The following is a 16606-nucleotide window of genomic DNA, read 5'->3' as shown; positions in this document are numbered from 1 at the left end:
ATGGCAACTTTCTGGCTTTAAGAAACACTAAAAGAAATCAAGAAAAAAAAATTGTGGTAGTAACAGTTACATTTTTAGACCAAGCAGAGGGAAAAAATGATGGAATCACTCAATTCTGAGGAAAAAAATGATGGAATCATGAAAAACAAAAGAACACTTCAACACACCGCTAGTACTTTGTTGCACCACCTCTGGCTTTTATAACAGCTTGCAGTCTCTGAGGCATGGACTTAATGAGTGACAACCAGTACTCTTCATCAATTGTAACCCATTGTAACCTTGTTTTATTCTGTTTAGGTGTTAATGATTAGCTTTTCTGCATGTAAATCCCATTTCCTTTAGGCGATTTCTTACAGCTCGGTCACAGACGTTAACTACATTTTCTGTATTCAAGACATATTTCTGTCTTGACGCTTTGATGTCTTCCTTGGTCTACCAGTATGCTTCCCTTTAACAACCTTCCCATGTTGTTTGTATTTGGTCCAGATTTTAGTCACAGCTGACTGTGAACAACCAACATCTTTTGCAAAATTGCGTGGTGATTTACCCTCTTTAAGGAGTTTGATAATCCTCTCCTTTATTTCAGTTGACATTTCTCGTGTTGGAGCCATGATTCATTTCAATCCACTTGGTGCAACAGCTCTCCAAAGTGTGATCAATCCTTTTTAACTGCAGACTAACGAGCAGATCTAATCTGATGCAGGTGTTAGTTTTGGGAAAGAACATTTACAGGATGATTCCATAATCTTTTCCTCAGAATTGAGTGATTCCATAATTTTTTCCCTCTGCTTGGTTTATAAAAATTAATATAACTGTTACTGACTACCACAATTTTTTTTTTGATTTCTTTCAGTGTTTCTTAAAAGCCATAAAGTTGCCATTTGAAATGACTTTAGTTTTAGTCATCTGCTTTTTTTTCTACAAAATTAAACAACTGAATGAACATCCTCCAAGACTGATGATGTCATAATTTTTGCCAGGGTTGTACAATGCAGCTTGAGCAGAACTCTCTCTAGCTCTCTCGTCTACCTATCCATTCTAGCACACCACCTCACAATAGTTAATCACAACATTCAACTGTGTTGATATTTTCTAACTGACCAAAACATTTTTTATAGTAAAAATCAAAATAACAGTGGGCTTACATTTGGGGTGTTTTTTTGAAACAGTTCACAAAACATTTACATATTACACAGTTCCAACGTACAACAAAGTATGGTTGAGCACTCAAACTACAAGTTGAAGTTGTCTTACAAATATTGAAAATAAGACATGTAAGGTTAAATCATGGATACTATGTACATCAGAAAGGTCAGAACAGTAAAACATGACAGATATGCAGTAACAAGAATAGAAATGATGAAAATGACTTGTAGAATTAAACATAAATGGGTGTTGAAAGAGGATCTATTTAAAAGTTTGCAGACATCCTGACAACATCCTGCTTCAGGTCCACGATGTGGGTGTCGATTCTTCCGTGTAAATCATCCATTGAATTGGACAGAGTATCGTACAGAGCCTGAACACAGAGGAACGAGAGGTGAGTGTCAAAACATGAACGAACACACTGCACACAGTGAAAGCAGACAGTTGTGAGTGATTGTACCTGAGCCTTCTCCGTCTCTTTGCTGCAGACGTCTCTCAGGCTCTGGATCTTGGCCTTCAGCTGCTGCGTCTCTCTGGAGATCTCTTGGATTTTTTCAGCCATTTCTTCACGCTTCTGATGGATTTGGTTACACTGCCTGGAGAGTAAGTAAGTTTAACCTTTCAATACATTTATTTTACAGATGATCTACTGGAGAATCAAATTTCAAGATATTTTCAAGATTTCATGTTTGAAAACAACTTATTTCATTTCCATAATGTCAAAACTACTAAATACCCCATAACATCCTGAACATGCTGTTCCATCGTCTCTTTCTTCATCTGTCTCCGGATATTTTGTTTGGACTCTTTGTCCAGCTTCATTCCCTGAGCGCGCTTCATCTGAGCTTCCTCCACACACAGGTTTTTCAGCTCCTTCTGCTTCTTCTCATACTGAGCAGTCAAGTCTTGTTGCTGCATACACACACACACACACACACATCAAAAATAAGCTTACTCTGTAGGCACAATGACAAGCTGTAAAGCAGGGGGTGGGGACCGTATTTGCAGAGAACGATGTGAAATATGAAACACAGAGGACATGAACACTTACCATCTCGTGTCTCTGCTTGGTGTTGCTCATGCTGCTCTCCAGGTCCTGCAGCAGGTTGTACATCTGCTGGATCTCAGCCTCAGTATGAGTCACACCCTGCACCATGTTCTGCAGCTCCACCACACGCTCGTCTGTTTCTTTCTGGAATCAGTGATATGGAAAACTCATCACACCTCGTTCCATACATCATGCCAGCTCCCATTTTCCCTGGTACTTACGATGGAGTTCTTGACATTCTTGACGTTCTCCCTCATCTTCTCCATCTGACTCTTCAGTTCCTCTGGAGACTCCACGATCTGAGACTTGAGTTTGCCGATGTCCTCCTTCATGTTGCTCACGTCCACTTTCACCTGGGCCTGATACACACACACACACAGAATCAGATTTGGTTCTTACAGTTTGGATGTCTTATCATTTTTCAAACAAAAATACACATTAATTAATAAAGATATAAATCACAGGCACGTTACCAGCTTCTGAGACTTCTCTGCAATTTTGGTTTTCCACTCAGCGATGCAGTCATTCTTCACATTCTGAAAAAGGACAAGTTTATTTCACTTTAACTTGACAGCAGGGTTTGTTATTGTGACCATATTTTTTGTCATCACTTACCACTTCCTGGTACTCGTGCATGGTGGTGGCCTGCAGCTCAGACAGCGCGGCCGCCAGCTCCTCTGCCTCAGCCTGCTGCTCCGGTGGGATGGTACTGAACGAGAAAGGACAAGAAAAATCTATACACATGGACATGTCAACCGTGTTTCATGTTCTAACCAAACAAACAAGAAAAGTATCACAAATGTCACAAGGTTCACACAAGACCTACGTCAGCGCCTTGATCTTTTTCTCAGCTTCTTTGTTGCCTCTTGTGTAGGCCTGCAGCCTGTCCATGTCTGCCCTCTGAAAACAGAGCAACTCACTGTAACATTGTGTGAAACTCCAAACACAAAGCAGGATAATGATTCCCAACATGTCAGCGTTCAGAAAAAACTTGCACTAAGAAACCAGGTGGCCAACAATGTTGGTTATTTTTAGAAAAATGTCCAAGACTTAAATACCACGTTAAGCACAAATGTTTAGTTAAAGGATTTTTATGCATTTTAAAATCAACTCTGTTTAGATCATTGCCACCAGAAAGGTAGTCATCAATCTATTGAGACATTTTATTTTATTGTCTTTTCAAATAGATAGGTTGATATAATTGTCAGATTAGAGCATGGCTAACCTCATGTATATGTGTGGGTGTGGGTGGGTGTGTGTGTGTGTGTGTGTGTGTGGGTGGGGGGGGCTAGGAGCTAATGTTACATACATATTTGGCCTGCTTCTCCAAGACCATTTCCATTCTCTGCTTCCTGAAGTGAAGAAAGTTCAAGATTGCACTGAGAACAGTGATAGTCTTCTGTTTCTCTGGAAAAGAACAGAAGGGCTGTGATTATCAAAGCACTGGTTAATTAATTAACCAGTGGGTTAATTAATTAATGTTAATTAAGTTAACATTAACTTAATTAACATGTTAATTTCATTTTTATTGTAACAAAATGAAAAACAAAAAAAGACATTTACTTACGTGGGGCTAGAAGGTCATTGAGTGAGAAATCAAACACCAAGCACATAGGCAGAAACTGCTGCCTATAACAGATAATAAACAAAGTTATTATTACATAAATACAAATAGTTAATGTATGTATATATCAACCATAAAAGAGGTATCTATTCATGTTAAGTTGCCATCAACATTTTTATCACAAGTGCATAATGTGAAATGTCCCAAGTAATATTCAATAATCTTGGAAAACAAAGCTGTCATTGACAAAGATGTTAAAATTATTTTTTTTCTTGGGATTGGTGAATCAATTGGGTTAATAAATATGCCTTAAGCGCTGTGTATATGTTTACCTGTGGTAAGAGGGTTATGTTTCTGACCACATCTATTTGTGTATCAGTCAGTGAAAAGTATTTCTCAGAAACTAAATGGATTTTGATGAAAGATTTTTTTTTCTTCAAATCAATCATGAGAAATAGGGTAGTTTTTGACATTTTCATTAATAACTCTAACTCTGGCTTTAAAAATGTTAGTTTAGTCAAAATCTGGATCTTGCTGCTTATTAACACACAGGACTCACGTATGTAGACACTCATGATAGACGTCGCACCCTCCTGATACGCTGGATACTGAATGTTCTCCAGAAGTGGAACCTGTCGGAAAACAACAAACATACCAAGCTTGAGTACAACATCCAGACTGTTCACCACTTGATTATATCTGTAAATATTAGCTGCTGAACGTGACAAAAGTTGAACTGATTTCCTTGATGTGGAGGTTTATGAATAAATACAGTTCTCACCATGGAGTGACACTCAGGTCTGAAACGATACAGAAGATGCAGCACTCTCATGTACAGTGTTTGAACTGTCCCTGGCTGGAAGAGAGAATTTTCAGGTTAATATTTAAAAAGAAAAGATACAAAAAAAACATTTAATTCATAATGATAATTTACCAATGCTGTTAATTTGGGCAGATTTTGCTTTGGGTGGTAGTATAATAAATGTGTGTAAGTGCTATATTTAATTCTCTTTCATTCACAACTATGTAACATGTAGTTTTTAATCAAGTTATGATGTAATGATACAAGTAGTAACTGTCTTATGAGTTATTCATATTGTACTCAATAGCTAGGGCTATAGCTTTGTCTATATAAATGGGTCAGGTGGGGGCTGATGAAGATCAAAGATGATGATGAAGATGATGATGGTGGTGGTGGTGGTGGTGATGGTTGCCGTGTTGTGGTTGTTGTTCTTGTTTACATGGTCTGACTGTTTTACATGTTCCGATTGACAGGGGTGACGTAGTTACGGGGGAACATGCCCGTTTGGCCGTGGCAGCCTCCTTTCCACCAGTTAGGGTCAGAGTTGTCCAGGACTTGGATGAAGTCGCCGCGTCGGAAACCCAGCTCTCCCTCCTCCTGGGGGTCGAAGTCGAAGAGTGCCTGCACATATGTGGGATGCTGTGCACACAAACGGGAAGAGAAGGCAGGACAGGTTGATGAAAACAAGACTGAGCATAATTGAAACATTTGGACATTTGTAGGAATGGGCCATGATTATTAAATTGAAATAGATTTCCCTGCTTTTCACAGAGTGTTGCCTTGGCCTGATTTTTTGACGATTCTTCGACTAATTAGATAAGACTTTCGAATAGTGTAAGAATGCCCATTCCTAGAAATTTGTATTGTCATTAACTGAATAAAACCACATGTTCATTTGTAACTGCAGTACAGTACAGGAAGTGCTGGGGGCAGTATCACGTCATGAAGCAGAACATATGAATGGCTAATGGAGAGAGGCAAGAAATGACTGGAAAAGACTGATTGAATGTGAGCATTTCATGTCGATACAAGCATGAGTACTGAATTATCAGAATTTGAAAACATACAAGTAATTTTTCTCTGCTCTGTGACAAAAAGTAGTGAAAATGGACGAGTGACTAGAAGCAAACATGCTGTCACATTTTTTTCTCAGTGGCTGAAGCTGATGATAAAAACAACTGTAGCATACGGTACGCTTCAAGTGCCCCCAGTGTAACCTCCTTATAGGGGACAGGCTTTCCCCCTTACATTCCACCACCAGCCATTAGTTAGTTATTCTTTTTTGCTGGAGAGTAAATAATTCAGCTGTTAAGATAAGATAATCAGTTAAATGTTTTCACTGACATTAGGCCAGACCTGATACTACAATACACAGCCTTGAAAATGAAAAAAAAAAAATCAGATTAAACAGATTATATTAAATACCAAAATAATCATTATTTAACTTAAATCTGCTATCAATAATTGTAAAATAGTCAAATGTGTGTATATAGCTACATACTGTTGTGGGGGGTTTGAGTGTATGTTTATAGTTGAAAAATCAATTAAAAAAAAGTGTTGAGAGAAAAGCAAAGAATCTTTTGTGGCAGCATTTGTCCATTATATTCAGTTTAAAATGAGACAAATGGCCAGAAACCATAGTGCACTTAATTTGTCTACTTTTCTACAAACAGCACGATGCATTTGTGTGGTGTCGACGGTATCTGTGCCGTGGTAAGGCTGTCAACCATCACGCTTTCTGTTTCTGCTGCAATAAGAACTTCACTTCACCACTAATGGGGTAGACCGGAGATGAAGGAAAATAAGCATGTGTTCATCTCTACACACTAAAGCTGACCCTTCTATTTCTATGTCCACAAACATAGAACAGATAAATAAACACATCTTACCTGGTGGACCTGCTCTATTTCTCTCAGAAAGATCTGCTGATTGCGAGAGACCGAGGAGGTGCGGTGGTATTCCACCAGCTCGTTGAGTGAGTTAAACTTCACCACCCATAGGAAATACTTTCCAGCCCCATCACGAAGAACCTTGAAGTGCTGGACGTCATTTCCAAACCTGCAGAAGGTCATGGAAAGGAAACTATAAGCGGTGGTATTTTCAGCAGTATTCAAAAAACACTATTTCACAGTTGTTTGGAAGGCTGTGCATGTAATAGTCACACATCGACTGCTCTTATCAAAAATGTTTGTCAAATGACTCAGTTGTGCCGGTAACACACGACTCACAAGCAGTGTTCAATTTTTCAGCAAATTCTAATTTAGTTATAGTCTTAAGACAAAAATACCATTAAGTATTAGTCATATACAAAGTCATCTGAGATGTTTTAGTTGACTAAATATCATCATATTTTATGTAACTAAAATCTACAGTAGATTTAGTCGACTTGTTTGTATTATTTAAATTTTTTCTATTATCCTATCTATTACAATAAATGGTATTAAGGTTTGAACAAAAATATAACTGTTTTGATATGAAACATTTTTATTTGTCTTTCAAACACAATTTTTCTTAATGACATGTTTGCTCCAATTTGAAGACAATGAAACATTACACTTTGAGTTATTATCTTCAACAGGTTTAAAAATCCATAATTATCAGCGGTTGGTGGTTTGTTTCAGTTTGAACTACATTTTAAATTTAGCAACAACTCAACAAGCTGATAAAATAGCATTAGCGTGTGTCTTTACTGAGTCTTTGGATTCCTGGAAGACTTTTCCCTTTGAGTTTGTCTCTGTGTGGTTTACAAAGAATTTTGTCTTCTGAAACATCGCAGTTTTTGTTAACGACATTAACACTGCTCACAAGAGTAATCAGGATGGGCCAGACAATAACTGTGATCCATTTCTTAACGACAACTTCACATGAAATCTGCTGCAAACTGTAAATCAGAATGGAAGCACAAATAAGAGGAAATGAAACAAGCGAGTGTTACAGCAGCACTGAGACTTCCCAAAAACAAGGAAGTGGTTATGCTTATGAGTCAATCGCACCAAGTATGGAAACATTAACCAGATCAGATATGAGGAAACTGTGTTGTGTTAAGTGCGATGTGAACTGAACTTATAGAAAATTTAAGTGCGATATTGGGAGCTGCTTACTTCACAGAGAGGGAGAAATCTCCAGGCGCACTCTCACTCTCTCTGATGAGGAAGGCCCCATCGTGCCGCTGTTTGTTTAGCATCTCCTCTGCTTTGGCCCGGGGAATCTTCCCGAAGAACCACCTACAGGACGAACACAACAAGTACAGGTGTGTGAGAGAACATAGGTCATTCAACCAGTCTTTTAATATTAGAAATTCCACTTCTAAAGTCATTTAAGAAGTTAGACATTGATTTCAGTCAAAATTATCCTTTTTTCCCCACAATAAAAAAGGTATCATGTGCAATACTAAAACATGAATTACGAGCTGATCTATAGAGTCTACAGCATCGGTATCACATTATTGTAGATGGTGATGCTCCCACCAGAGAAAATCCTTTGTCACACTTAAGAAAAGCTATATAAATAAGTAAAATAGACTGCGGTTCTAATTATGTTACAGCTAACACCACAACCACATACACTCACAGATATGAGCAGCTACGTCAAAGTGAAGGTCTGTGGGCATTTGAAAGAAAACAAAAATGCACAAAGTGTAAACATCACACCCATCACATCTTACACTTCCTGGCACTTCTCAATTTAATATTTAATGAGTTAAAATATGCTCTAGAGTAAATGTAATTCAGCATTTACGCTAGACTTTAGGATCATGTATACACCAGAGTCAGGAAAAAGTTTGGGACAGTCCCGAGAAGTTGCGCTGCCCTCCATATACAAGGAAGTAGAAAATGTCTATCTATTAATAGTGGCAAAATATATTCTCTTTTTATACCTCTACTAATGTGAACTTAAGAGCATCAGTGTTTCATAACTTATGACCTTTAATGGCACACATATTTTTATCTGCGTATGCTTCTTGTAGTTTAGAGTGAAAAAGTTCTGATAAAGACAGTCAGAAGGAGACAAATGGGAGGCAAAACCAGTGAAAGCTCTTTACTTGTGTAAATAATTAAAAATAAAAAGTTGCAGTTAGCCAAAAGATGACATCTTGGCTCCTTTACACATTTATAAAATGAATAATCAATAATAAAAGGGCAAATCCGTAATCCGTTTAGTATCTGTCTGGCAACACAGCAAACCTGCACACAGAGTCTGTTTTCCCCCTTTGATCAAAGTGATAACAGAACAAGTAATGGAGGAGAGGAAACAGAGCCATCACACACATACATACATACATACATACATACATGCACGCACGCAGGTGAAACACTAAAAGCTTTCATACTGCTGTATCACTCTCATTCAGCGGTCACACAGACACAGTTCAGTTTGTTGCTGTTGGTTCAGAGGAAAGTTTCTGTGTACAAACAGAAAGGACTTGGAGTCAGGCTGTACTGTGTCCTTGTGTCCTGCTGTACAGCACAGCTGTGTGTCTGTCTAATGGGTTGTGGGGGGGGGCCTAGTGTGTTTGGGTAACACTTAATTTTCACAATATATGGGTGAATAGGGCAATCTCCTCCCGCCACACCATTGCCCCATCAACAGTGATTCTAGTAAATTTCTGTTCTGGGCAGTTTAAGTAAAAATTGCCTTCAAACCTACACATCACAACTCTGACTCACAGCATATTGAAAGGTGGGCTGACAAGAGGATCATTTATTCAAAACCAGCAAGTAGCTTTCAAACCGAGTCCACCAGGAAAGGCACTGTGAGACATTAGACACCATCACTGAGCACTGAAATGGATGTGGCCTTGGTGGGAATATAACCTGCATGCTATTTGACTGCAAAACGGGCAATTGAGGAAGTCTCATGAAAAGCAGACACTTTGCATCAGCAGTCCTGCTCAATAGTTGTTATTTTTTTCAATCCAAAACGGAACGTTTTTATATACTTAGAATCAGTTGCTACGTTAGTTTTAATAAGTGTTATTTTAGCTATGCATATGTGTTTCAAAACCTTAAACATGGCACAGTGCTGCAATGGAGAGTAAATGCATAACAACCAAGCATATGAAGAAAGCTGGGGTGAGCATACCTCCTTAAAGAATGACTCAATAAATGGGCCGAGATAGGATTCAGGGAAGAAATTTTCTTCTGGAGATTTATAATAACAAATTAAAATATATCACTGCTTATTAACACATCAGCCCAGAGAATCATATTTGTCCTTTCCATTTTAGAATGATTAATTATTTCAGAACTTCCATGTCTTCCATGAGAGTTTCAAGACAGCAGCATTATTAAACTGATTCTTAACATTAAAAGATCAGCTTTCAATTGATCTATTTTTATCTTTTACTTAAAAACCAATTTGTGTCAGGTAATTATTACACCTGTAAATAAAGTCCTTTAACAGGTCTTCTGTTATCTCATGGAGTAATTTCAACTCCTGCCTATGCACAACCTGCTACATGGCACAGCCATTCCTGCCCTACATCATGGGTGCAATGAGTGAGGCAGGAAAATTAATCCCATATCCTTAATGAGAAAGTGGTATTAAAGAAACAATCAATTTAAATGGTGACTCTCACCTTCTACGTGAGACAGCCAAGTGATAAAAGCAAACACAAATCCCTCACTGAGTCTGATGAGAGCCAGGTGGTTGAGTGTATCAAAGTGTAAGTAATACTCTTCTGTATGTACATTCATCTAAAGAAAACACTGCACTCAATGTGCATGTGCTGAGAAAAGGATGTATAAAAGCTGTTACACTCCAGAGAACCTATGAGAGTTCCATGAAGCCTAGGTGAATATCGATTCCACATAACCAAAACACTTGAGTGTTATTGCCACATTAGAACTAAGGACATGAAAAAAACAAAAACAAAATCACCACAACAGCAGTCGAAAAGCTAAAAATGGCAGAGTACAAAGACCCCCCCTCTCCCCCGTAAAAAAAACCCCCCACATCTGATAGCTCCACTGCAATGATGCAGTCAGGGTCAATATTCAATTAAGAGCAGGAGGCCTCAAGCACATTAATAGAGAGAGAGCTAATCTGGCACTGAGCACAGGTCCAGAGGTAATGTTCTCTGAGGGTTCTGCAAGGCGTTGTCTAAAGTGGTTTAAAACACACACACACAAGGTACTGCATACAGTCAAATGTAATTGTGAATGGGACAGTGGTAGAAAGCAGTTTAGCTTGAGTTGAGAAATTGATTTGTTTTTATAGCAAAGAGAAACCATGAGTTGCAGAAAAGTGATAAAGTGATATATTGTATAACATGTATGAGTATAACTTTTCCACTTGCATTCACTACTAGAGCTGTGTGTACTATCTGTATTTGTATTTAGGAGCCAATAACAACTAACCTAGTGTTTTAAGAGCTGGAATTGGTGATTTTAGTTGTTGGTGATGTTACTACTCTGCCTCAGTTTGGTCTTCATGAACAGAAATTATATAACATTATGTGTATGCTGTGTCCGAGTATCAACAGGCTCTGTCAAACAATACTATCAGAGCTGATTGATTTGTGTGTGTTAACGGTAATGCACTGTGGGCACTTATTGTTTTCAGTCATACTCCAACCTGTTTGTAGCCACCTCACCTTACTAGCCTCAATATTACTTTTGCCTCCAGAGGGATACTTTTTTTCGATACAGTACAATACTGTTATGGTGTTGATATTCTGTAGTGCAGCATCCTTTTGCATAAGCTAGTGAAAGTGAAATTATATTTAAGGGCAGTAGTGAGTGACTGATGTTGGAAAGACGCACGGTTCACAAAGTAGAAAACGTTCAGATGCAATGTCTGTTGAGAAGCTTATTCTGGGCATCCTAGTTAAAATAACAAAAGTCGCATGTCATCGGTCACTAAATAAACTCGGTGCTGTAATTTAAGACTGATTACGTCAGCTGGACTGGTTCTTCTGGAAACCTTCAAACTCTGCATGACCAATTTGTCCTTCCATTTCTGAGCAATGAAGGATCCAACAGCTTCTGTGATCAGTCAATCCCAGGATTTATTGAGTATACATAGCAAAGTCAACAAGGCTTTCAGTGAAAACGAACCCGTTCAAAAAAAATACAAAAATATCTTTTTGTTTCCCTTCATTATAGAAAATTGGTAATACATGGCAGAACATCTTGCAAAAAAGCTTTCAGTCCTGCACTTTCACAAATACTGAATATAGGAACCCGTGTTCATAATACTTACGGATGGGCTTTCATCTCTATGTAATTCTTGGGAATGAAGCCATCTTTTCCATTATGCTCTGCCTTGTACCAGTTCTGATCACACTCTTCATTTAATACCTGGTGTTGACAAAAGAGAGAGAGAGAGAGAATTAGTTCTGGGTAGTGCCACAAACAAGTATCAACAATGGAATGCAACCACAGTGCTAAATTTAGCTTCATAACAAACGATTTCCTGTCACCTTCGGAGGGTGCATGTGCAGCATGTTGGGAGAATGCCTGAGTAAGTGTTTTTCAGCTTCAAGTATAGGAACATAGGCTACTTGTTAAAGGTGTGTTTGTTTCTGACCTTTTGGTTAAAGAGAGACACATGTAGTAAACCTCAGTCAGAACTTTTCCATACACATTTAACTGGACAACGGTCCTTATTCCAGTATGCAAGCCCTTATGAGTAATTGATTCAGTGACTGAAGTGTCTCCACCTCCACTACACCAGGTGGCAATATGCCCCCTTTCAGCTTGTTAGTATAAGGTGATTTCTAGTTTAGTTTGCATCTAGTTGTTAGAATGGTGAGCACCATGGGACTTCCGACTATCCATTAACTTAAAAATACTAAATAAGTTTTGCTGGCAGACCTTAAAATCTATTATCTGTCTATTTCTGGATTTCTAACTCCAGCTGATGGTGTACATGCAATAGTAATTTGACTCTCTTTTGTGTTATCCGAGTGTGTTCATCAAGACTTTCAGTAATTCAATTTAGTACAATTTTAGTCAGACTAACACCTTTATGTGTATTACTAAAGTCCTACTTAAGTCAGACTAACACAATAATTTGTATTTTTCTAACGTAATGTAAATGTGCTGATTGTCAGAACTGAGGCAGATTCATTTCTGACAATGGTCAGCTGGGTGCAGAGGAGTTGGTCTAGTGGTGCATCCACATGTCTCCAAGTCAATATGAACAGTATAGGCCACTTACTGTTAAAAATATCAAAATATCAGCTGATTTACCAATAAAAATGAAGCCTATATTGTTGCTCCATTCAAATAAATACACAAAATGTCATTTTCCCTTTCAAGGACATGTCACTTAAGCTGTGCTTAGATAATTGGAAACTGCTGAATTTCTAGTTATAGTTAGGGAAGTTCTAACTTCCCTACACTAATTATGACTTAGGATATATCTGTGCATACATGTGCAACATCTAGCGTTAAGTAACAGTATCCTGACAATTAAAAACCAAAGCCATTCGATTTATAGCAACTATAGAACAGTATCTACAGTACTATAACAGTATCTTGCAAAGATAGCAACTATAGAACAGTATCTACAGTACTATAACAGTATCTTGCAAAGATAGCAACTATAGAACAGTATCTACAGTACTATAACAGTATCTTGCAAAGCCTGAAAGGTTGGTGTAGAAAATGTTTTGGCTGAGGCTGACACGCAGTCTTTTATGCAGCATCACTGGAGATTTCTTTCTTTGAAAAGCAGCACATGTACAAACACAAATCATCTGGAGAATGCCAGCTGTCTCTGACCTCCCCCAGCTGCTAAACCCTGCACAACCAATATTACTGAATGAGGGCGTGGCCTTGGACCAGTAGCTATTGTTGGGGGTGGGTTTGTCTATATATGTCCAGTATGTGCGTGTGTCACACAGCGGATACTGGGGTAAACTGTCTTAAGCGGAGATATGGGCCAGATAATCTTAGTGTGTTTACACTAGTTTCTGAGGTGCTGTGTAAGCCAAGATTTAAACAAAGGGCCTTGGCCTCTGGGATGTATGATGACACACCTAACCAACCTTTAAGAAATAACATTTTTAAAGGCAGACTGTAACATCCCTGTGTGGCTCTGTGGCCAGCAGACCGCTAACGTGCTGGTCACTGCTTGTCATATGACAAGAAATAGAGTGACGGGTGGCTGCACATGACATTTCTAACACAGCATTATGTTTGGGTCGACTTCACCCCTGGCTGATTGTACTCAATTCCATTGGAAGTTTGGATAAAAGCGTCTGCTAAATGACATGTCATGTAATGTAATGTAATGATCCAATAATCAACAATTTTCCTCTGTGGAATATTTTCTGGTAACACTAGCTGCTTGAGCGTCTCACTCAAAACCACACCACTTAACCTCATGGTGAAGTGAGAGTAAATGTCAGACCATCACCAAAATCAGTATAAAATGTCCTCAGACTATATATATATATATATTCAAGATTTAATGTTAATTCTCATTAAAAGGCCCAACAATACTATCAAAGAGAAGCTGTTCAATCAAACTGCAATCAGTAAGGAAGGTAACTAACAAACAAAAAAGAAAACTGTGATGACCGTTGAGCTTTGCATATGAAGGTCTTAGCACCTCTCTTCCTCCTAACAACATAAACACACTCTCCTTGTATTGTCTTACTTTGTTCTACTCCAATTGCTGTCAATGCTGACTCACAGGAAAGCTAATTTTGAGAAGCTAAAACAACGCCCTGGGCTCACAGTCATGAGCAACATGTGACGGTGCAAGTGACTAAATTGAGCGAAACAAATTCAAGGAATCAGACTCACAACACCGCGTGCCTGCCCTGGGGGTGTTACAGTGTCAGGAAAAGGTGTTCCACAAACTTTTTATGTGCAAATGCAGGAACCATATTTCTTTCTACAAACACACAATGTAGAACTACAACATGTGTTCTTTGTCATTGTTGTAGTTGGTAATAACCCTGGCTCAAACTCACTGTTTGGCAAACATCCACGCCAACACTACCACAGCTCCAGCAGTGCTCTTAAGCAAAATAAATAGTTCTTATAGCTGATTCACAAGGTTCCGATTCGATTCAATATTGATTCATTTACAGATATTTCAGTTTTCATACCAACTTTTCTTGAAAGAAAAGAATAAAATCCAATATGATCCATAAACTAGGCAAAGGCAAAATTTTGAAAGGAGAGACCACCACCGTCATGTGTCGATTGGGATGTCAATGACATCCATCTTATCGATATTGGACTGATAGTGGTAATGGTAGAAATTGTGTGATATTGGTATAATTTCTTGAGACCTTAGAATAGGATGTCCAGATTTTTACTGGCTGATCCTTTCAGCCCAATACTCCCTTCTGGAAAGGGTAACCAGAACAAGTATGGCGGGTACAACTCGACTGTCTTTCTGAAGGTTTATTCCACATACACAGTTAAACAGCAGTTTGTTAGTTAGACAGCAGTTTGTTAATTAGACAGTTAGTAGTTTGTTCGTTACTAACTAGAGTTAGTTGGTTAGGTTGTAAAACCGACAAGTCGTACAGGTTCTGATGATAGATAGATTTTCAAAGGCACATACGAAGGTTAATATATAACAAAACATGGCTTTGACAATTAACCTTAAAGGCACTTTAAAGGCAACGGTCCTTGATACAAATTACAACAATAAACAGATAAATAGAATGAAAGATAAATAGCTTTGCCTGCTAGAAAGTTCTACAACAGGATCATCTTACTTTGACAAGTATTACTATGCCAACAAAAAGAACAGCTCTGACCTCATTAATCCAACAAAAACACTAACTTTAAAACATCTATGTATATATTTTTACATGTATATTTAGTGATTTTTGGAGTATACAAACACAAGAACAAACCATTCATCCACAGGTATCAGTAAATAAATAAATAATCTAGAAGCAAGCTGGACAATGGACAATTTGTAAGAGTTGCTTTTGCACTCTTATTGATTAGCAGCTGTCTGCAACTAGCCAAGTGATTGTCCTTGGAATCGGATCTTGCGTAAGCCAGTCTTTGTAATTTATTTGGATAAGCCAGAAGAAGATATTTGCATTTCCCAGGGATCACGTAATTTGCTCTCCCTTGCTTGTTCTGTGCAGGTTATGTTACATCTTGTTAGTGAATTGAATGAAGTGAATAAACAAAGACACACTATTTCATAGCAGATTACTTATCATACTATATCTGCTATATAAAAGCAGTTACTAGGCAACCAGTGGAGACTCATGAAAGTTACGGTGCTAGGCAAACAGTTTTCCCACATTTATTTGAACAAAGCTACAGTATGCTAACCAGCTGCTGGCTGGAGCTTGACATTTACTGTGCAGAAATGGTTCTTTTCAGCCAAAATCCGGGGCCGCATTAACCGAGAATTCTCCACCACTGGTAGATTTACTTCAATCACAAGGGAATATCTGAAATTGAGACATAATTCACACATACAAACACCTTCAATAACCACTTTTAGGCCAACAATGTCGGCAGCTGTAATCCTGTACAATTAAATATGACCCTGTTGGTGTTTTGAAGAGTTCTGTGTTTTATCAAATGGGGCTGTATAAAATGTTTCATTATCCTTAAAATTAATATGACTGATAAAAATAGACTATGACAAATCTTTACAACCCTGTTTGTCAAAGTGATTGACAGCTAGCGTGACCCCTAGCCAACATATAAGTTAGGATGAGTATTTACAAAATGTTAAATATTTGCTTTGACTCAAAATCAACATCTTCTGAATATAATCTCACATGAGATACATACATGGTTTCACCCAATTCACCCACCCTTCCACAGGCTCCCATTCAACTATTATAATATTAGGATTTTTTAAAGTCAGTTTGTAGAACATGTTAAGCTTTGATAAAAAGTTCAGATCTTTATTATGAAATTATATAAGAAATTGAATGCTTTGAAAATATATCAAATAAAGCCTATTGAAAATGGTTCACATATATCTTCAGATGGACATTTGAACTTTGCAGCCATCTGATGGCCATCTGATGGCTCTCAGCCCATGAAGAAAAGCAGAAATAAAATATTTGCTCAACTGGCAGCTTTTTTTTTCTAGACAG

At 38.0% G+C, this 16606-nt stretch overlaps 2 protein-coding genes across 3 annotated transcripts in view; both read right to left on the bottom strand.

Annotated features, from left to right (window-relative positions):
- Window positions 1-1141: 1141 nt before the first annotated feature.
- On the bottom strand, window positions 1142-3848 carry LOC122768846 (kinetochore protein Nuf2-like). The gene is made up of 10 exons (XM_044025131.1): window positions 3762-3848; window positions 3504-3601; window positions 3021-3094; window positions 2810-2903; window positions 2668-2730; window positions 2416-2553; window positions 2198-2338; window positions 1883-2058; window positions 1607-1742; window positions 1142-1519 (listed from the first exon to the last, which is right to left on the bottom strand). The coding sequence occupies exons 1-10, from the start codon at window positions 3805-3807 to the stop codon at window positions 1412-1414; spliced, it is 1074 nt and encodes a 357-aa protein (XP_043881066.1). The 5' UTR covers window positions 3808-3848; the 3' UTR covers window positions 1142-1411.
- Window positions 3849-4896: 1048 nt separating this feature from the next.
- Window positions 4897-16606, bottom strand: part of LOC122768853 (growth factor receptor-bound protein 2) — a 28326-nt gene continuing 16616 nt past the window's right edge. For both annotated transcript variants that reach the window (XM_044025141.1, XM_044025140.1), the window contains exons 3-6: window positions 11764-11861; window positions 7662-7784; window positions 6450-6618; window positions 4897-5199 (exon numbers count right to left, since the gene is read on the bottom strand). In XM_044025141.1, coding sequence (XP_043881076.1) covers window positions 5014-5199; window positions 6450-6618; window positions 7662-7784; window positions 11764-11861 — 576 coding nt within the window. In that variant the 3' untranslated portion in view covers window positions 4897-5013. The remainder of the gene's footprint in view (window positions 5200-6449; window positions 6619-7661; window positions 7785-11763; window positions 11862-16606) is intronic.

Source organism: Solea senegalensis, linkage group LG4 (genome assembly GCF_019176455.1).
Source record: "Solea senegalensis isolate Sse05_10M linkage group LG4, IFAPA_SoseM_1, whole genome shotgun sequence".
NCBI classification, from domain to species: Eukaryota; Metazoa; Chordata; class Actinopteri; order Pleuronectiformes; family Soleidae; genus Solea; species Solea senegalensis.
This window is presented reverse-complemented; position numbering and strand designations above follow the sequence as displayed.

What these genes read in the sequence shown, in the direction of transcription:
- LOC122768846 (XM_044025131.1), bottom strand. Translation starts at nt 3,807, where the DNA reads ATGTGCTTGGTGTTTGATTTCTCACTCAATGACCTTCTAGCCCCAC. An exon ending in TGGAGAAGCAGGCCAAATAT is followed by an intron (nt 3,095 to 3,503) that starts GTATGTAACATT and finishes CTCTGTTTTCAG; the next exon opens with AGGGCAGACATGGACAGGCT. An exon ending in AGAATGTCAAGAACTCCATC is followed by an intron (nt 2,339 to 2,415) that starts GTAAGTACCAGG and finishes CACTGATTCCAG; the next exon opens with AAAGAAACAGACGAGCGTGT.